Raw genomic sequence first — 22,018 nt, forward strand, 5'->3', positions numbered from 1 at the left:
AAACATTATTCCACCAAGGAGAGAATTTTTCTTTCATAACAGGAGTTTTCCACTCAATGGAGCTGCATTTTTCTTCCTTGCCGTTCCTTAAAATTGAATAACATCTACCCCCTGAGGTGGCTGCATCTGCTGTGCTCTAATTTGTCTGATTTGTTGATACAGAACCTGACATCCCCAGCCACTGGGAGCCGATGCAGGACTGTCTAAGTAAGAGGGTGGAGCTTCCAGTAACCTCTGATGAGTACAAGAAGGTAGCAAACAGATTTCACCAAACAGCTGAGAATATCTCCATCATCAAGGTAGAGTAAGAAAGTAGCCTCGATAACACCCTGATGACAGCAGAAAAGGAAAGAGAATAGAGAGAGGCAATGCAGGAAGATGGGGAGGCACTGGGATAGAGGCCATGCGCAGTAAGTCCCTTATTAGCAAGCAGGCACTTAAGGAAGAGGAAAGAGAGAGACCTTCATGATGGCTCCCTGATGAGAGATGGATTAGAAGAAGTAAAGAGAGAGGTCTTGCATGATGGCATCAAGGTCAGACTTTGTAAGGAGAGGAGGCTGCCTGTGGCAATTGATGAGATATGAGGAAAAATAAGTGTGGTAGGTTCCAGAATTTGAGAATAATTCTCACGCATTTATCACGGTGCTTCCAGATCGAGCGGATCCAGAACCCTTATCTCTGGCTCTTTTACTGCTGTAAGAGGTCCTGGCTGGAAAAGAAGAACCCTCCAGGATTACAGAACGAACAGCTTCTGTTTCACGGAACACAAACAAGCACCTGTGACTCCATCCAGAAGATTGGTTTCAACAGTAGGTTCAACAAGGGTCAGTAGCGTCTTATCACCAGGGAATGAGCGTACCCAAGTGGTAGATGGGGTAACTTGCAGGGTTTCAGAGTAGCTTACAGTCCACTAGCAACTGCTTTAAATACAAACCTAACAGGATCCCTTCACGAATGCCACAGCTCAGCTGAAGATGGGTTCTGTGGGGATGTTCTAGCTTCCTTGCTTCTAAGCTCCAAAATGTGACTCTGGTTTTCGGACCTGCCTGCTACAACATTAAATCTAGAAGAATTATCTTAAATCTAACACTTGAACCTAACTGACTAAAGCTTTAACCTCTAACCAAAATGCTGACCCTTTCCCCTAACCCTTGTCCTACCACATTACCCTAAACTGAATTTCTTACCATAATCCTAGTATCTAACCTTCGATGCTAATACTAAACTCTATAAAGGCAATTCTATAAGCTCGTGGGTGTCAACTGCATGCCAAGTTTAGAGATTAGCCACACTTACATATAGGATTGGTGTCATTAATTGACAGTTATGCAACGTAAGGGCAAGACACTGTTCTGTAATTTATCACACAACTCGCTCAGTGCACAACTGCAATAGAGCTGTGGGCAGAGCATGGGAGTGATGCCAGGTGACACATGCAGCCTGTAGAATGCTATCAGTTGCATGTGCTGCATGGCACACTTAGACGTGCCAACTTAGAACAGACATTGACCTGGCGAAAATGGTCATGCCTGAGTTTTCTTGCACCAAAGCGACTTTGTGATAGTTTTTATAGTGGCTTATGTGTGCCCCAAAGCTTTAGAGAATTATCACTCAGCGTGCGCCTTTGACGCACCAAACTTAATGCAACAAGTTACAGAACTGCCACCTATCTCCATAGTTTTAACCCAACCCTACTGTTTTACTTTAACCCTTAACCCATACCTTCCTCTAACCACTAACTATAATTCAAATCCAAATTCTAACCCTACCTCTAAGACCAACCCTAACCCTATCCCTGTCTTTTTCTGTAATCCTGACGCTAAATCAGACCCAAACTCTAGCTTCTGGCTCTAACCTAATCCTAACACTCACTCATATCATTTCCCCAGAGTCTTACCCTAACCCATCTCAAAGTGACCCCATATGCTAACACCTTGCTCTAACCCACAACAGGATCTTTACCAATAATTCCTGACCAATGCCAGGCTGTAACTCAAGGGAAGGAAGCCGTCTTGAGTACTCTTAGGGTCCAAAGTTTATGACAAAGAAGAAATACAAAATTTGTATCTCGAGCAGAACATTTCTCATGCCATCTGTGCTGTAGAATAGACTAGCATAGAACAGAAGAGGACCAGTCAGCATAAGACAGCAGAATACTCCAGTCTACAAGAAAATGTACAACCATGACATGTTTCCCATGTGTGTCCTGTGTTTGATTCTTCTTTTCTTCCAGTGCATTTGTATGGGAAGGGCGTATATTTTGCCAAAGATGCCTCTGTCTCCCTCTTACATTCACTCTCATGTGGACTAAGGACCATGTTTCTGGCCCGAGTTCTCACTGGCAGATACACCAAGGGAGAAGAGTCCATGTTATTTCCTCCAACTGACCAAGACGGACACTACTATGACAGCGTGGTGGACTATCCCAACAACCCGACCATCTTTGTAAGCTTCTTTGATGACTTCACCTATCCAGAATATCTCATCACGTTTCAGTGAAGAAAACCAAGGACAGAAAAAAAGATCTGGAGAACTTTGCACTGCAGAGAAAAATAAAGAAAAGTCCAGGTCGACAGCCTCTTTTCAAATTGCCAAACCAGATGAGATAGTGTCTGCGTAGAGTCTGGAAGAAGAGACATCTGTCAGTGCTGGAACGCAGATTTCAAATAGAAAAAAAAAATAAACATCCAGAGAGCTCACAGTGGCTTCTCGCAGCTTGTTCTACCATGACCAGCAGACTAAATCAGTAGGGAAAAGGCATGGAAAGTTTTATCAGAGCTTTCAGGTGAGCAGAATTAGGAATGAAAAGCCTCTTTGTGTTCTTCAGCCTGTATCTTAACCTCCCTGTGTTTAAACCTAAAAAGTAAGCTCTCTTTGGGGCCAGGGCTTGGTGACTGTGGTAGAAGGCAATGGAGGAGTAGCCTAGTGGTTAGTACAGCAGGCTTTGATCCTGGTAACCCGTGTTCAATTCCCACTATAGCCCTTTGTGTCCTTGGGCAAGTTACTTAACCCTCCATTGTCCCAGATGCAAAAACTTAGATTGTGACCCTCTAGGAACAGAGAAAGTACTTGTATATAATGTGTACAGCACTGACTATGTCTATGTACTCTAGAAATGATTATTAGTAATCACAGTTATGGTGCTATAGAAACATTATTCATTTATTAGCCAAGCAAACTGTGGCTGTTTGACAGGCTTGAAGGCATTTCTTCTTTAAATGTACAGACCGAAACTGCTTTTAGAGGGAGATTTTAAACAGAAAGTGACAGATACCTCCAATCACTTTCCAAGATGGTGCTTTCTTCCAACTGTGTGAGCTACGCAAAGAATAAGGTCTGATGCAGGAGAAACCACAGTTCGTCTCTAAGTCTGTTGAAGCTGCCGTATCACCTACCGTCTTTGGAATATCACTGTTCTGACCCTTAGCCGCATTTCTAGGTCTTCCTCCCCACTTCCCCGAATGTTAAACTAGGATTTTCATTCCCTTTCTAGTTGGTCAAAAATATGTCCCTTTATACTGAAACTTGGCAGAGAGAGTATGTGTTTCAGTCCCCTTTGAACATCTGAAAAATAGGTGGGAAAGCCCGGTTGGGTGGACGGTAGAGTGCGGTGTTGAAATCAGAAGCAACAGAAAAGAGTACAATTAAACATACAGAATAATAATAAAAACACATAAAAAAAACAGAACAAAAAAAATCATATAATATCAACATATAAGTGCAATGAAGATCAGCAAAAAAAGCAGTCTCAAACCAGTCTCAACATTCAATCAACCAGAGATCCTACAGTCATTGCAGCCCATTTCGCTAGACTGCCTGTGCTAACTGCTGCTTCAATAATTATACACTGGTCCCTTCTCCAGATGTGACCTTTAGAGGAACTTGAGTGGTTAGGAAAGACTTTATAAAATGAATAACAACTTTTGCAGTAGTTAAGAACCTTTTAAAATGAAGAAGTTATTTTCTTCATCTAGTGTGTGTTATTAAATCCTATCTCAGGGATGAATTAAAGGTTAAGAAATTTAAGGCAGGATTATGAACCTATTATTTTTCTACGGCATCTGAATAGAAGGTATGACGTAGGAGATCTGGATTGGGTTGATGGGTTGATGGAAGTGGACTGATGGACCAAAACTGGGCTGTTATTTTGCTATTGAAATTTGAAATGTATTACTTCTAGCTCACCCTTATCCAGGGCGGGGTACAAGAAAACATATATAATCAGTAAACAAAATATACGTATAAAACACAAAAGTTACAATATGCATCACTAGCAAGGAGTCCATAATTGTCCATTTCATCCAGCTCTTAAACAGAATCATGGTAAGTCTGGTACAGTAAAAGTTCCTTCAAGTCTTTCTTTAAAGGCAGACTGAGAAGCTTCACTTTGAAGTCGCAAAGCTAATCTGTTCCACTCAATAGGCCCACAAATAGAGAAAGTACTGGACTGTGTAACCTCTAGTCGCAAGGTTTGAAGTGCAGGAAGAACAAACTCACCTGTGTGCTGTGATCTCAAATACCACCTTACAGTTCGACAGTACTGTAAACCGCTTTGACGTCCAATGCAAATAAGGCGGTACATCAAAACCTAATAAATTATGTTGTGATAGAGTCACATCCAGGATAGTTGGGTTAAGGCAGTTTCAGTCTGAAATACAAGTCCCAGAAGGCATTGCAGGCAAGGAGCCAGGGGGTGAGATGAAGAACCCGGACTGGACTCCTAGCTGCAATGGGGGAAGACATGGGTGTAAGCTGGCAGGACATGTAGATTGGCTGCCACTAGGGGGAAAGAGAGATAGGAAACCCTGTGTGCAGGAGCTCATCATTAGTCTAATGCTTAACTCAGCTGGTATGGGTGTCTGGGAAGCTAATGAGAGGAGAATGATTGGTTGTGAGAGCAGAAGCCAGGGATTGATTAGGCAGAGGGGAAGGAGTCCCAGAAGAGGAGAGAAGGAGAAAAGAGGGTAGAGTGAAGCAGATGCAGGGTGAAAACCCTTGGGTGTGAGAAGGTCCCAAAAGTATTTGCAGGCTGAATACCCTTGGGTAAGAGAGGTCCCTAAAGTATTGAATCTACCAGTGAAGTGGATGTAAGGTGGAATCCCTTGGGTATGAGAAGTCCCTAAAGTATTGAACCCATTATGAAGGTAAAGAGAGTAGGAGGTAGAAACCTTTGCTTTGTGGTTTAACTGTGATGATAAACTGAATGAACTACCTATTTGGAATTGAACTACTGTTTATTGTGCACTGGATAAAGAACCCAGACTGATAGCCTACTGCTTAAAGGGGACTATTTGCCACACACTTTCAGGTGGCTTACAAGTGCTTAAGATTGAAGGTGAATGCTGCTTTTGGAACTGTGTATCAGGTCTACTAGAAACCTGCATGGAATAAAAGCCTTAAGATTGAAGTTGCTGGTGGGCATTTATTTCTTGACTGTACCGGGAGCCCGTGGCTGGAGGAGATTGTTCTATCCATGGCTGCACCTGGAGGTACCTGGTTACAATATGCAGATCTATCTCATGCATATTCATTATGGCAATCCTGAAAACCCAACTGGCTAGGTTTGTTGAGAAGCACCAATCTGGGGTGAGGTGGTAGTCCAAGGTCATCCAGAGCTGCCAAATTACCCAGTCTCCAGAGGGGAAAATTTTAGACCACTCCTGGGATTTCCATTCACTTTCCAGTTGTCCAAAAATGTGCCCCTTTGTATTGAAAGTTGGCAGAGAGGGTTTGTGATTCAGTCCCTTTCCACTCCTCCAAACATCTGAAAAATAGGGGAAGAGAACTGGCTCAGTGGGTTGCAGAGTGTGCCAATGAAATCATATAATTCTTAGATTGCTTTGATTTTTTGAAAGGGATTATAGCAATTGTTTTTATAAACATAAACAAGTGCCTTTGCTTTATACCTTGAGTGACTTTTACGTTGCTAGAGTCAGAGTATGGCTTTGTTGCTTACTGGGTCTTACTTACCAAATGAGTAAAGGTGCTAAGACATAAATACTAATATGAAATTAGCTTTATCAAACCAAGCAGGAAATCCATTTACTATTTTCCTTAGTTGCTTAAGAAAAATGGCATACTTCCCAATGGTTTTAATTACACGCAGGGGGACTAGCTCATAAATGATAGCAAAATAAGACTTAATTAGAAGAAAACCAGCAAAGTAGATTTATGAAGCTGATGAGGGGCAGAGCAATGGAAGCTCATAAGACTGAGAAAGTCAGTCCCATAATGATTGGACATCATGCTCTTCGGTGATCCAAGGCTGAAATTCTTAACAGCAGCAAAGACTCAAAAGCATTGACGTTCCTCTTTCTTGACTCTGTTTCTTCCTTATTGGGTCTTGCTTCTAGATGTCCTTTCATGTTCATGCAAGCAGAGAGGGAAGGACTCAACTAGCCCCTTCAAAAATAAAAGTAGGTTACCACAGAACCAAGAGAGTAGTTGGGTGGCAGTGAGGCCTGTGTATGACCATCAGATGTTTCAAGCTTGAAGTTTTGAGATTACCGAGGTTCCTTCTTTAGATGAAGATGCCTTCAATACTCAAATACTGCTTAGCTTTATAAAGTTATTAGCTCTGCCCAGCTAACAAGAGCCAATCCAGAGATATGGACTATGATGGCAGTTCAAGAATTCCGGGTTTTCTACTCCTCATATCCTTCTCTCATATGGTAGCACCTCAGACAAGGTTTCTAGCTAGTTTTCAATTCTCCTCTGCTAGTGATGCTCCAGCCCTTCTGGAGCTCATATGTTGTTCCATGTACTCAACACTCTTTCCATGAAGAAATATATTTTCTAATGCCACTTCTGAGTCTGTTTCTGGTCCTTAGACTTATTTTCATCGAGAAATGCTTCTTGTGTGTTATTCAGACCTTTGAAGTATTTGAATGTCTTGATCACATTACCACCTCCCCAGCTTCTTTAGGTTCATTTCATGGGGTTCTTGAGGCAAACTCTGTGAATGTCTTAATTTTCAAAACAAGTCTGAAAAACATGTATTTTAGGAGCTTTCTCCATAAAAATGTTAGTGCACTTGATACGGTGTCCTATAAATGGGTTCTTTTTCTATGGAGAAAGGATACATTTATGAATACAAATATTCCTTGAACACAAGTGTAAGAAGGAAATTTAGAATCGGACACCAGTAGGTTAACCAATCTCTCCCCGTCTTCACAAGGGTAGGGACCAATTGGACAGTAAGACATATGCGTCTGTGATGTCATTCCACATCGTCGAATAAACATAGCTGCTCCCAGAAGCATGAAAAACTCCACACAACAAGAGGCCCAGTACGTTTAAGCATAAGAAGTTTATTATTTGGCTTAGCAGTTTCCTTCTAAGAACATATCATATAAGAATACAAATACTGAGTCAGATAAAAGTCCATCTAGCCTAGTATCCTGTTTCTAAACGTGGCCAGTCCAGGTCACAAGTGCCTGGCAGAATCCCAAAGAGCAGCTAGAATCCATGCTACCGATCTCAGGGATAAGTAGTGACTTTTTAATTACAGTTTATGGACATTTCTTAAGGAATTTGTCCAAACCTATTTTAAACTCAGGCTATTCTAACTGCTTTTATCGCTTGTATAGCAACGAGTTCCAGATCTCAACTCTTCGTTGAGTGAAAAAAATATTGTTTTCTTGTGTTTTAAAAAGTATTACTATGTAACTACATGGTGACCCCTTGTCTTTGTAATCCTTGAAGGCGTAAACAGTCGGTTCATGTCTACCCATTTGACTCCGCTCAGGTATTTACAGATCTATGTTATATCCCCCCTTTGTTCTTCCAGTTCAATTGGAACCAACCTCCATTGGGCTAAAGAGCCACGAACCCTCATTCACAGCTTCCTGAGTCTTTTCCCTATGTTTTATAACCTTCCCTCACCAGGGAATTGTAGGGGTCAGTCCAGGCCACAGCTCTCTCTAGAGCCCAGTGCGCGCATGCCCCTAAGTCTGGCCAGTAGGTGTCACTATTGTACAATAACTAAGAAGCCTTCCCCTCAAGAGGCTTTGAATTTTGCCTCCACAGCATCACTGGGAATCAACCCCAGGTCTCCTGCACTGAAAACCACAGCCAATCCCAAGTGTTTAATTGATAAGAAGGGGCTGTACATGTGCTTAGCTTTCTTGCGTCAGTTCTGGGATCCTCAGAAGGCTTCACCAGCCCAAGGGTCTGATCATGTATTTAACTTCTCTAGTATCTCCCTAGTCAGTCATTTCATTATCCTCGGACACCTGGTGAGCTCATTGCTTAAATAAAGGTAGGCGTAGCCACTCTTGGAAAACCGTGTGGTTTTTTTTAAAGCTGGCAGAGTGCATATCTCTGTTCAATCTAGGTTGTTTAATTTAAAATGCTTTTTTAAATAAATATGTTATGGAGTTAAGAACAAGCTAGAAGGACTCAAGGTATGTTTTTTTAACTTTTGATATGTGGAAGTTTTCATGCAAAGTGCAGACATTAATTAGGAATTTATTTTTCTGTAGTACATACAATTATGTCACACTCTGTATCGTTAGTTTTGTGCGCTCATGTGTAAAGCTGTCATTTTTCTTTGGTTTTGTACAGCTGCCAGTAAGCAGAGCAGTGCAGAAGGAAAACCTGATGATTTTAATTTTTCTTCAGAGAAGGGGAGAGAGAGGAGAGAATTGGTCAATATTCTGATTTAGGGCAGAGGTAATGTGCTCCATGCAGTCCCAGGAGAAGAGAGAAGTGCCTGCCCCTGTGAGCTTCCAGTCTTGACTGCTGAGAAGAATATTATTTTCCTGGGTTCTTCATCACCTCCTCCTCCTCCTCCTGCCCCTCTCAAATGAGCTGAATTCTGCTGTGGAGAAAGTTTGAATGTTTCTTTTTGTGGGATTTTCTTACTTTTAATCCCCAGCTCTGCCACTATCTCTCTCTGACCCTGTGGGCATTAATTTGTGCCTCAGTTCTAATCCCCAGCTCTGTCACTGTTCTTTCTGTATGACCCTGTATCTCAGATCTAATCCCTGGCTCTGATCTCAGATCTAATCACTCTCTCTTTTTATCCCCATTCTAATCTCTGTCACGGACTCTGTACATGACTCTGGTGGAATCACTTTATTGCAAACAAACCTTTTCCGGAGATGGGAAGGCGGTAGAACTAGAGGACGTGAATTGAGATTGAAGGGGGGCAGACTAAGGAATGAATCCATGGAATCTTAGTGGAGATTGGGTGGGCAGACTTCTACGGTCTGTGCCCTGATCATGACTGAATAGATATGGATGGGCTGGAGTGTAAATTTTAAGGGGCTTCAACGTTGGCTTCAAAACTTTTAGTACAAGAACAGTGCTGGGTAGACTTCTACGGTCTGTGCCCTGAGAATGGCAAGGACAAATCAAACTCAGGTATAAAGTATCACATACCACATAAAATAAGTTAATCTTGTTGGCAGACTGAATGGACTGTTCAGGTCTTTATCTGCCGTCATTTACTTTGTTACTCTTTGGGGTTCTACATGGAATGTTGCTACTAATTGGGATTCCGGAATCTTGTAACTCTTTAGGATTCCAGAATCTTCAGAACTTTTAGTACAAGAACAGTGCTGGGTAGACTTCTACGGTCTGTGCCCTAAGAATGGCAAGGACAAATCAAACTCGGGTATAAAGTATCACATACCATGTAAAATGAGTTTATCTTGTCGGGCAGACTGGATGGACCGTTCAGGTCTTTATCTTCCATCATCTACTATGTTACTATCAGGCTTATTTTTGAAAGAGAAGGATGCCCATCTTTCGACACAAATCGGGAGATGGGCGTCCTTCTTCCAGGGTCGGCCAAATCGGCATAATCGAAAGCCAATTTTGGGCGTCCCCAACTGCTTTCTGTCATGGGGACGACCAAAGTTCACGGGGGCATGTTGGAGGTGTAGCGAAGGCGGGTCTTGGGTCTGCCTAACACATGAGCGTCCTCGATCCATAATCGAAAAAAAGGGTGTCCCTGACAAGCACTTGGACGACTTTACTTGGTCCTTTTTTTCTTACGACCAAGCCACGAAAAGGTGCCCGAACTGACCAGATGACCACCGGAGGGAATCAGAGATGACTTCCTCTTACTCCCCCAATGGTCACTAACCCCCTTCCACCCTCAAAAAACAACTTTAAAAATATTTTGTGCCAGCCTCAAATGTCATACCCAGCTCCATGACAGCAGTATGCAGGTCTCTGGAGCAGTTTTAGTGGGTGCAGTGCACTTCAGGCAGGCGGACCCAGGCCCATCCCCCCCCCCCCCCCCACCTGTTACACTTGTGGTGGTAAATGTCAGCTCTTCAAAACCCACCACAAACCCACTGTACCCACATCTAGGTGCCCCCCTGAGGACGACCATCTCTAAGGACGACCTAAATGTCAAGATTTGGGTGTCCCCGACGGTATTATCAAAATGAAAGATGGACGCCCGCCTTGTTTCGATGATACGGGTTTCCCCACCCCTTCGCCGGGATGTCCTGCAAGGGCATCCTCAGGAAAACTTGGGCGCCCCTTTCAATTATGCCCCATCACTTGTGCTACTGTGAGTCTGGTCCTATAGTACATAAGTAATGCCACACTGGGAAAAGACCAAGGGTCCAAGGAGCCCAGCATCCTGTCCACGACAGCGGCCAATCCAGGCCAAGGGCACCTGGCAAGCGTCCCAAACGTACAAACATTCTATACATGTTATTCCCGGAATTGTGGATTTTTCCCAAGTCCATTTAGTAGCGGTTTATGGACTTGTCCTTTAGGAAACCGTCTAACCCCTTTTTAAACTCTGCCAAGCTAACTGCCTTCACCACGTTCTCCGGCAACAAATTCCAGAGTTTAATTACGTGTTGGGTGAAGAACTTTTTTCTCCGATTTGTTTTAAATTTACTACACTGTAGTTTCATCGCATGCCCCCTAGTCCTAGTATTTTTGGAAAGCGTGAACAGACGTTTCACATCCACCTGTTCCACTCCACTCATTATTTTATATACCTCTATCATGTCTCCCCTCAGCCGTCTCTTCTCCAAGCTGAAAAGCCCTAGCCTCCTTAGTCTTTCTTCATAGGGAAGTCGTCCCATCCCTGCTATCATTTTCGTCACCCTTCGCTGCACCTTTTCCAATTCCACTATATCTTTCTTGCGATGCGGCGATCAGAATTGAACACAATACTCAAGGTGCGGTCGCACCATGGAGCGATATAATGGCATTATAACATCCTCACACCTGTTTTCCATACCTTTCCTAATAAGACACAACATTCTATTTGCTTTCCGAGCCGCAGCAGCACACTGAGCAGAAGGTTTCAGTGTATTATCGACGACGACACCCAGATCCCTTTCCTGGTCGGTGACTCCTAACGTGGAACCTTGCATGACATAGCTGTAATTCGGGTTCCTCTTTCCCACATGCATCACCTTGCACTTGCTCACATTAAACGTCATCTGCCATTTAGCTGCCCAGTCTCCCAGTCTCGTAAGGTCCTTCTGTAATTTTTCACAATCCTGTCGCGAGTTAACGACTTTGAATAACTTTGTGTCATCAACAAATTTAATTACCTCACTAGTTACTCCCATCTCTAAATCATTTATAAATATATTAAAAAGCAGCGGTCCTAGCACAAACCCCTGAGGAACCCCACTAACTACCCTTCTCCATTGTGAATACTGCCCATTTAACCCCACTGTCTGTTTCCTATCCTTCATCATTTGTGCTTTTTTTTTTTTGGGGGGGGGGGGGGTTCTATACCGTCTTTCTGTGGTTTTGTTTGTTTGTTTTTCTTTTCAATCTACATTCAAAGCAGTTTACATAGTATATACAGGTATTTATTTGTACCTGGGGCAATGGAGTGTTATCATTTTTAGAAAATATGGGATACAAATTGTTTTAAACAAATAAATCTAACATTTCACATGCTCCTCCATTGGGAACCAGTGCAGTTGGTAGAGAGAAGGTGTGATGAGTTCATATATTGGAACAGCAAAAATTATCCTGCCTATCACATTTTGAATAAGAACATAAGAGTAGCCATATTGGGTCAAATCAATGGTCCATCTAGCCCAGTATTCTGTTTCCAACAGTGGCCAATCCAGGTCACAAGTACCCAACAGCAACCCAAACAGTAGCAACATTCTAGAACCTCAAAGAGTAACAAGATTCCAGAATCCCAAAGAATAGCAAGATTCCATGCAGAATCTCAACGAGTAGCAACATTGTACCTGGCAGAAACCCAAATAGCAGCAACATTCCGTGCTACCAATCCTAGGGCAAGCAGTGGCTTCCCCCCTCTCTCAATAGCAGACTATGGACTTTTTCCCTCTAGGGACTTGTCTAAACCCTTTTTAAACCCAGATATTCTAATTGCTGTTACCACATCCTCCAGGAACAAGTTCCAGAGCTTAACTATTTCTTTGAGTGAAAAATATTTCTCTTATTTGTTTTAAAAGTGTTTCCATGTAACTTCATCGAGTGTCCCCTGTTCTTTGCACTTTTTGAAAGAGTAAAAAATTGATTCACTTCTTCTCATTCTACACCACTCAGAAGAGAGGTGAGCTGGAAAAAGGTGGATGGGATGCAGGGAGGAGGGCTAAATAATACAGATGATATGTGTGTGCAGAGGGACTGAAAATAAGATGGATACTTTGTGTGCATGGGTTACAGGAAAAAAGATGGACGGAGTGTGGAGGACTGGAAAAGGTATATAGAGCAAGGGTGCAGGGAAGGGCCTGAAAAAAGGTGGATGGAGTGTGAGTGGAGGAAGAAGGGCTGGAGAAAAAGTGTCCGGAGTGCAGAGAGGGGGCTAAAAAAGGTGGATGGACTGTGAGTGAAGGACTGGAGATAGTGTCTGGAGTGTAGGTGCAGGAAGGGAGCTAAAAAAGGTGGATGGAGTGTGAGGGGCAGGAAAAAGTGGAATGTAGGTGCAGGGAGAGGGGCTGGAAAATATGGATAGTACGTGTGTGCAGGGGAGCTGGAAAAATTGGTCGGTAGAGAGTAGGTGCAGGGAGGGGTCTGGGAAAAAGATGGATGGTGTGTATGTGAAGGGGGACTGTGAAAAGATGGATTGAGTGTGGGGGACTGGCAAAGGTGTATGGAGTGTGGGTACAGAGAAGGGACTGAAAAAAGGTGGATGGTGTGTGAGGGGGCAGGAATATGTTGAATGAGGTGTGTGTGTGGGGGGGGGGGGGTATGAAGATCTGCATGAAAGTGCATGGGAAACTGCATAGGGGGGTGTATTTCATGTCTTGAGAGATTCCAGCCCATATAATAGGGGAAGGAGAATGAGGATTAGGCAGGAACAATCTGGGGAGAACAGAGCCCATCCACACCTCTCATATCCCTCCCCTTACCCATATCTATATAGAATTTGGCCCTGCCAACAAGGTGACTAAACTTTATACTATAATGTGAAGTTCATTGTTTTTCACACTGTGCTTTCTTGGCTTCTAACCTTGCCCCAGTCTCTTCAGGAAAATGAAGCAGCTGTACAGGGGGAACCAGACTACCCATGATGAATTTATCCTTCTGGGATTTTCCGACCTTCCCCAGTACCAGACAACACTCTTCATGGTGTTTCTGATCATCCTGCTGATCACCTTTTGTGGGAATTCTGTCATCATCACAATCCTGAACGTTGATTCCCAGCTTCACACCCCCATGTATTTCTTCTTGGGCAATCTCTCGTTCGTGGACATCTGCCTTTCTTTAGTCACAGTACCTCAGGTGCTGAAAAACCTCTTATTGGAAAAGAAGACCATTTCCTTTGCTGGCTGTATGGCCCAGGTGTATTTTTTCCTGACTTTTGCAAATGTGGAAGACTTTCTTCTAGCAGTCATGGCTTATGATCGCTATGTGGCCATCTGCAATCCGCTGCACTATACTATGTTGATGAGTAGGAGGCTTTGTGTCCAGTTGATGGCTGGATCTTGGGTGTTAGCTAACCTGGATGCAATATTACATACTGTGTTGACCTCTAAGTTGTCCTTCTGTGGGTCAAACGAAATCAACCATTTCCTTTGTGACATGGCTCCGCTCTTCAAACTGTCATGCTCAGATACTTTTGTCAATGAGATAGTCATCTTCACTGAGGGGACCCTGGTGGTCATGGGTCCCTTCATCTTCATTCTGGTCTCCTATGTCCAGATCATCGGCGCCATCTTGAAGATTCATTCTGCAGAGGGGAGAAGCAAAGCCTTCTCAACCTGTTCCTCTCATCTTGCAGTGGTGACCCTCTATTTTGGGACCATCATTTTTATGTATTTCCGACCTTCATCCAGCTATTCTCTCACCAAAGACAGGTTGGCTAGCGTGATGTATACCATCCTAGCCCCTATGCTCAACCCCTTCATCTACAGCCTGAGGAACAATAAAGTGAAGGGGGCTTTGAGGAGAATGATATTTTACAGAGTATTTCCACGAAAAATGTAGATACTGAAAGTGTTCCAAGATTTGCTTTCAGTTAGAATTTCTCAAAAACCAGTAAGGATCGCCTTTAGTCCCTCATATACCATCAGGGTAGACCTGAAGCTGACCAATCATGAGCTGTAATGTATATCTACCACTTTTCCCCATATATCCTTTGTAAGTTCTCCACTGATGTTCCTCTTACCATGTCACATGAATTGCAACGTAGCCTTTGTGCCAGTAAGTATATGTCACCATCGGAGAGTAGTTCTCAGAACCAGACCTCATGGGTTTAATGTTTAATACCAAACTTGATATACCACCTCTCATAAATAAGCACATTGAAGTGGTTTACAGAGAAAGGAATTCCACCAATTATAGGAAAGAGAATTAAAGAACACAAGAAGGAGGGAAAGAAAACCATTGTGCTAGCTTTAACCTTTGGAGCTGGGACACCCCACCCAGAACTCATTATCCCCCCTCCACCGTTCCCCTCCATCTAACAGACATTATTACATACTTCAATATTCAAAACATTATTATTCAATAAATTGAACCACACTCCATTTGGCATTAAACATAAGGCTGCATCTTGTTTATTAACTTGTAGCAAGGAATACTGAACAGTAACGCCCTGAGCTACGTTTACATATATAGTGACAAAATACCCCACCAGCTACTCGCCTTGTCAGCCATGTAGCAGTCCACCAGCTGCTCCATCTCCGTGAATCTTTGCTCCACCAGTCCCATCTTCACAGCTAGAGCCCTGGAGCTGGCATGGACCTCCACGTCCACTATTGGGTCATGCAACCCATCATGATAATCCAGTCTTGATACTGCTTTTTGTTATGGGTCATCCCCCATGAGTCACAACATCCATAGCTCAGGTGTCCACCATGGGACCAATAAACCCAGTCAATGCCACCCCCCCCCCCCCACCCCAAACAGACCTTCAAACTGTGGCCTACCGGATCATACCAGTGAAAAAATTCTCAAACATTTCCTATATATCATTAAGAAACATCCCAATATCAGATAAATGGATTTTATCCCTCTCAAAAAGACCAGCACATCATCTTTCACCACTGTATCAATAAGTCTTTTGCCAGTCCAGCTATCCACATCATTTTCGCCTGTGTATGATTATCAAGTGTGGATGTTGGGGGTTGGAACGCAGATTATACAGCAGTGGAAGCAGCTGGTGTTACTGTATACCACATTCCCCAAATCAAGGCCCTTGAAGAATAGTGGCTTATACTCTTAATAGCCACATCCATCCTCCAGTTCTGCTGCACTGGTACTGGTTGCCATGCCAATCTGAAAGAAGTGTATGCCAAAACATAACTGCTCTCAGGCACCTTCACAACACTGCCAAAAACTGGTATCTGATAAGTAAAACCATGTCTGCTTGCACCAGGTGGGAGTGAGCCCCAGAGGGGCAGACCTCCAGAGAAGCACCCATATGACCAGTAGGACAGGTGACAACCCCTGGGATCCTTCTCAACACAACAGACTGACCCCTTCCAATCTGGTCCATTTTTGAACAGACCAGTTGTATGAGCACATAGCTCCCTGCAAAACCACATGCTCCCTGAGAAGGCCACCCACCCCAAAGGCATTCTTGAACTGGGCTACCAGATCACTCACCCAAAAGGCACCATAAAAGACAAGAGAGAAGGCATCCAGGACAATAAAGCCTCAATTTCAGATCAAACCAAAAAGGACACTACCCCAAGCAATGAGGTTAGCAGTCCTTGCATTATTGGCCCTCAAGAGTCTGGTATTGTGGGATAAAAACTCTCCTAACTCACATACATCTGGCGGACTAGGAATTCAGCAGAAAGGTTCCCCCAACTGTAAGCCTTACAGAAAAATGTAAAACCCGCCACCTTCCTGATGACAGCGCCCTTAGCATAACCCAAGATATACTCTGCCATTTTGGCATCCTTCACTGGTCCCCCTTCCCATCCAGTGTGATGCAAGAAGGCAGCAACACTCTCAAATCCGGCTACATAAGCTGTCCAAGTAGATGGAGTTACTGAAGCCTTCGACATCTCCCAGACATCCAGCTCTCCAGGTTCCAAAGATGAGCCAGGATAGGCACTCCTTCTTCATCTGTGCCTGGTGCAAAGGTCTGAAAATGAGCAAACTGGAAATGAGAGAGAGCATCAGCTATCCCATTAGTGACCCCTGGAACATGTCTAGTTCAAATATAAATATTGAATCTCAGGCTTCGCAGCACTAACTCCCTAATCAATGAATTCACCACCAGGCATCTGGCCACTTGCTTATTCATTATCTCAACAGCACCCTTGTTATTGTACCAAATCAAAATCTGCTTATCCTTCAATCTGTCCCACACCAACTGCCCCAGCTGCCGCTGACCATGGGGCCACAGGTTAATGTCCTGTGTGTCTCATGAGACATGGAGGTTGTCCTCCATTTTACCGCTTTGGTGTAGTTCAACCATGACCACCCACCATAGCTCTGAAAAGCATTGAGGATCATGTCAGCATAGGCCAACAAAAGGCCATATTGACCCGGATCTCTATGCCGCCACACACTTGCCAACCTCGAGAAGGAATGCATCCATAGTAACATAGTAGATGACGGCAGAAAAAGACCTGCACGGTCCATCCAGTCTGCCCAAGATAAACTCATGTGTATACCTTACCTTGATTTGTACCTGTCTTTCTCAGGGCACAGACCGTATAAGTCTTCCCAGCAGTTTTTCCTGCCTCCCAACCACCTGTCCCGCCTTCCATCACCGGCTCTGGCACAGACCGTATAAGTCTGCCCTCCCCTATCCTCGCCTCCCAACCACCAACCCCTCTTCCCCCCACCTGCTCTGCCACCCAATTAACTATATTTCTGGATTTCCTCTTTTCCTTGCCTGCCCCACACCCAGACTTTGACTTCTTCTTGCTCTTTCTTTTTACCATTGCCCTCCATCAATTGAAATATATCAATGCAAATTCTCTTCCCAATTTTTCTGTGAAGGGAATGAGGGACTGTCTCCCATAGCTCTGAAAGAGCTACCACCCAACATACTTACTCCAGAGCTTATATCAGATCTGATCATGTTATGATCAATGTTATCAAGCGGCCCCAGCACCATTACTTCCTCTACTAGATCATGCACTCCACTAAGGACTAGGTCTAGAATTCTTCCTCTTCTTGTTGGCTTCTGAACCAACTGCTCCCTAAAGCAGTCCTTGATTTAATCAAGTTTACCTCCCTAGCATGCCCTGATGTTACATTTACCTGGTCAATATCAACTGATAGTAACATAGTAGATGACGGCAGAAAAAGACCTGCATGGTCCATCCAGTCTGCCCAACAAGATAAACTCATGTGTATACCTTACCTTGATTTGTACCTGTCTTTCTCAGGGCACAGACCGTATAAGTCTGCCCAGCAGTTTTTCCTGCCTCCCAACCACCTGTCCCGCCTTCCATCACCGGCTCTGGCACAGACCGTATAAGTCTGCCCTCCCCTATCCTCGCCTCCCAACCACCAACCTCTCTTCCCCCCACCTGCTCTGCCACCCAATTTCGGCTAAGCTTCTGAGGATCCATTCCTTCTGCACAGGATTCCTTTATGCATAGCCCACGCATGTTTGAATTCCGTTACCGTTTTCATCTCCACCACCTCCCACGGGAGGGCATTCCAAGCATCCATCACCCTCTCCGTGAAAAAATACTTCCTGACATCTTTTTTGAGTCTGCCTCCCTTCAATCTCATTTCATGTCCTCTCGTTCTACCGCCTTCCCATCTCCGGAAAATATTTTTTTGCGGATTAATACCATTTGTAATAAGTACTAAGAGGTGAAAGGGCTCAGCAGGTACCTGAGGGCTTCCTACATGCAAAGAGGAAAAGTTACAGGAGTAGATTTAGGTGCAAAACAACCCTAGTCCTCACATGTATCTAACCTTAAAAGGTCTGGTTGATCTTTTGGAATCGCGAGTGTGGCTCTGCAGTTAGGTGTGTTGTTGAAAATGGCTCCCTCCCCCTTATGATTATCACTGGGGACAAGCTTTGTTTTCAAATGGCAGGGAAATGATGGTGAAAAGGTTGTTTCATTTTGTGTTGCTCCTCGTTCAAAATGATTTTTTTAAAAAAAAACCAGCAAACCTTTTGGTTCTATTGTTTCAGGAAGTGCTACAATGTATTTATTTATTTAGACATTTATAAGCTGCCCATTGTCACATCTGGGTGGCTTCCAATAAAACCAATTTATAAATGTAAAACAAACATTGTGTACAAATTTAAAGTATATAATCAAATTTTATTTATTTTTGCATTTATATCCCGCTTTAACCCAAAGAGAGTAACGATTACAAATGCACGATATCAAGAAAAACATACACTCACACACTAAAACACATCAACGCCTATCGCTACCAACAGGACAACCAACACCAGCCCCTATCATAGCATAAGAAATATAGTCAAGATGTTTATTGTCACACAAAATACAACCAAAGAATGCGATTCCAACATGAAATGCACAATTATAACTGGTACAGATAAGCACTTGAATTGTGACAAATTTTTCAAGAATCCCCGATTCTCCCCCCCCCCCCCCCCCCCCATAAGAATTCAAATATCCTCATTCAAGAACAAACAGAAAGCAACATTTGGACTACATGTTCAAAGTATTAAGAAAAGCAGAACGGACCCTGGGTGGGAAAGTCTGTAAGTGCGGAGTTCAAACATTAACAAAACATTTCCCAGCTTTCACGCACACCCTACTCTACAGTAAGGCGTTCCATGGTAAGTAATTCATACCTAAGGTTTTTCCATTGCCTCAAAGCAGGCAGGATGGTAGGGATCCACTGCAACAAAATACAGCGTAGCCCAGGAAAATTTTAAATGATGACAAACCCAAAAGAAATAATCTGTTTTCACTCATTAGTCAATAAATTTTCCCTTCTGTATTGACAACCTGCAAACTATCGCAAGAATTTTACAATCTTAAACAAGTGCACAATGCAGAAAAGCGATTGATTATTGCATCAGTGAATATTCAACTGCCACAGTCAATGTTTGTTTTAAACATTTAAACATATTGCACAACTTGAAAATCCTTGGAGTAACGATTGATATCTTCCCTTAGACACCTTTCGGAACCTAGTACAATCCACTGTACTCACACACGCAGATTACTGCAACAGTGTTTTTTTTAGGTTGTAAGTCCCTAATATTGAAAAAGCTCCATACTTCCCAAAACACGGCAGCCAGACTTATTTTTGGTAAGTCAAGATTCGACAGCGCAACGCCTCTTCGAGAGAAACTTCACTGGCTCCCCATCAGAGAAAGAATTAACTTTAAAGTCCACACCATGATTTACAGGATATTACACGGAGAAGCCCCCACCTACATGAATCACCTTATTGACCTCCCAACCAGGAGCAGTTTGACGTCTTCCCGTACTTACCTTAATCTACACCTCCCCAACTGCAAAGGTATTAAGTACAAATCCTTCTACGCATCAAATTTTTCCTTTTTAGGCAGCCAGCTTTGGTCATCCCTGCGACAAGAAGCTTTTGATTATGCCGATTTGGGCGACCGTGTGAGAAGGACGCCCATCTTCCGATTTGTGTTGAAAGATGGGCGTCCTTCTCTTTCGAAAATAAGCCTGATAATTATTCTATAATAGAACCTACTGGGTTATGCTAGTATTCTGTAGTGGAACCCATCAAGTTACACTACTATTATATAACGGAACCTACCAGGTTACACTACTGAGTTAAGCTAGCATTCTATAATGGAACCTACTGGGTTACACTAATATTCTGTAATGGAACCTACCAAGCACTGGATTGAAATGATACAGAAAATCCCCATTCAGTGACCACACATTAAACCTAATCCATGTCATGACTGGTAGCCAATATGATGAAGCAAACACAGAGTTACATCAGAAAAGCACAAGGAACCAGTAAATAAATCTCATAGCTGCATTTTACACCATTTGTGTAGCTTTGAGAGTATAATTGAGCAAACCTAAATATAAAAAAAAAAAACAGCACAATTATTTATCACACACTAAAACCATTCAACATACACAAACAGGCTGAAACAAAGCATAATGGAAAAAAAAAGAGAGAAATACATAGAAAACACCAACACCCATAATTATTACAGAAGGCATTTGTTCAAACAGAACTTGGACCAAGGAGTAATGTCATTTGTAGCAGATACAGTCATTCCTTTTTATTGCATACCCACATTTTTTCCTGGCTTTCAATGTCCAAATCCTCCTTCCTCAGGTCGGATAATATCAAACTATGTAAGTAAAACATATTGAAGGCTGATGAGTGAATTGAGCTATTGGTAGCTGATGAATGAACCAAACAAACAAGTAGACTTAACAGATGATAGAGGTGGAAGAAGTAGACAGTTATTCCTGATATGGTTCCATCCACGTGCTGGACTTCTGTACTAGACTGTTTGCATGCTTACAAGGTCCCTTCCTCATAGAACTTACAGTCTCAATTTAAGCCAGGGAGATTGCATGACTTGTTCAAAGCCATGTACTTTGTGGGTGTACAGGGTGCACAAAATCATTCACATAATGACAAAGTTCCTTCCCCAAAGGGTCTTCAATTTCATGACTCTACATATGCTCACCAGTCCTTCCATGATGGGTGAAAATTATGAGATTAAACAGTAAGGTACAAATTACATATGGATTGGACTTTCCAGTAGAAGAGTTGATAGGAGGAGAAGATAGGCGATGAGCCATCATAGGAGGACTCAACTTACAGTGGTTAACTTTTTCACCCAAAGACGTTTCCCACCACAGTGGGGACAGTGGAGGAACCTCAGGAACAGTCGTTTGAGTTTGGGACTCCCAGTGATCAGGATGAGGGACTGAATAGGTGAATAGCAGTAAATGACAATTAAACAAATGCAGAACCAGGAGCTGGTGGTGGGGAATGTGTTGAGGATCAACAATGTCTGGGACACGTAGAATGAGATACAGAGGAGGAGGAGGGAGGTGATGGTCCTGACTGCCCTCCTACTGGCCTCCTTGTGAGGTCCACTCAGTCCAGAGGTGCTCTTCTCCATATGATTGGTGTGTGCACATAAAGAGGCAATGACAAGGGAGGCAGACAATCCAACCAGGAGAAGAGGCAAACAGCAGCCAAAGGTACTGCTAATCAGCAAGTAGGTGTGGCTTAGACTGGGCAACACCTCTTCCAGTGTGGTATTGACCACCATATTGGCTGTTGTATTCTGTGGGGCCTCCCTGGAGATGTTAAAAATGGCAGGAACACTAAGTGCTAGAGACAGGAACAAGGACCAGAAGAGTAGCCAGGGTACCAGCTTGGGGATGCCCCTCTTCAATCGGACCAAAAATGAGTGAGAAAAGTGGATGATCTGAAGGCAGTAGAAGCTGCAGAGGCAGACAGTGAACCAGAAGCTGGAGAAGATGGTGAACAGGAGCAAGACGGTGAAGATGGGGTAAACCCAGTTGGAGAAGTAGACCTTTCCCCAGAAGAACATGAAGAAGTCATTGGTGGACATGGTGCCCTGGAAGCAGATGTTGAAGACACCCATGGTGATAAGGATCCAGTCGGAGGGATTCAAGGTTTGGCCCTGCACCCTGTCCATGGAGTTCACAGCTACAAT

At 43.4% G+C, this 22,018-nt stretch overlaps 3 protein-coding genes across 8 annotated transcripts in view; all 3 read left to right on the top strand.

Moving 5' to 3' along the window:
• The window catches only part of LOC115456967 (olfactory receptor 5V1-like), a 46,532-nt gene that overhangs the window by 13,940 nt on the left and 10,574 nt on the right, over nucleotides 1-22,018 (top strand). For 4 of the 6 annotated variants that reach the window (XM_030186374.1, XM_030186376.1, XM_030186375.1 and 1 more), the window contains exons 9-10: nucleotides 163-299; nucleotides 653-824. The exons of 1 other annotated variant lie outside the window; for it this stretch is intronic. In XM_030186374.1, the coding sequence (XP_030042234.1) occupies nucleotides 163-299; nucleotides 653-824 (309 nt within the window). Of the gene's footprint in view, nucleotides 1-162; nucleotides 300-652; nucleotides 825-2,512; nucleotides 2,786-22,018 lie in introns of those variants that run through there. One more of the 6 variants, XM_030186379.1, reaches the window with a different exon arrangement.
• The window catches only part of LOC115456971 (dnaJ homolog subfamily A member 4-like), a 77,221-nt gene that overhangs the window by 1,553 nt on the left and 53,650 nt on the right, over nucleotides 1-22,018 (top strand). The window lies entirely within an intron of this gene.
• Nucleotides 13,540-19,800, top strand: LOC115456973 (olfactory receptor 1F1-like). Its single transcript, XM_030186391.1, has 2 exons — nucleotides 13,540-14,369; nucleotides 19,779-19,800. Exons 1-2 carry the CDS (start codon nucleotides 13,540-13,542, stop codon nucleotides 19,798-19,800), a joined length of 852 nt encoding a protein of 283 aa, XP_030042251.1.

Source organism: Microcaecilia unicolor, chromosome 14, assembly GCF_901765095.1.
Source record: "Microcaecilia unicolor chromosome 14, aMicUni1.1, whole genome shotgun sequence".
NCBI classification, from domain to species: domain Eukaryota; kingdom Metazoa; phylum Chordata; class Amphibia; order Gymnophiona; family Siphonopidae; genus Microcaecilia; species Microcaecilia unicolor.

Excerpts from the sequence above, each read along its gene's own strand:
- LOC115456973 (XM_030186391.1), top strand. The coding sequence starts at position 13,540 with ATGGTGTTTCTGATCATCCTGCTGATCACCTTTTGTGGGAATTCTGTC. Across the intron at positions 14,370-19,778 it reads GGGGCTTTGAGGAGAATGAT|CTCCCAACCAGGAGCAGTTT; the intron begins ATTTTACAGAGT and ends CACCTTATTGAC.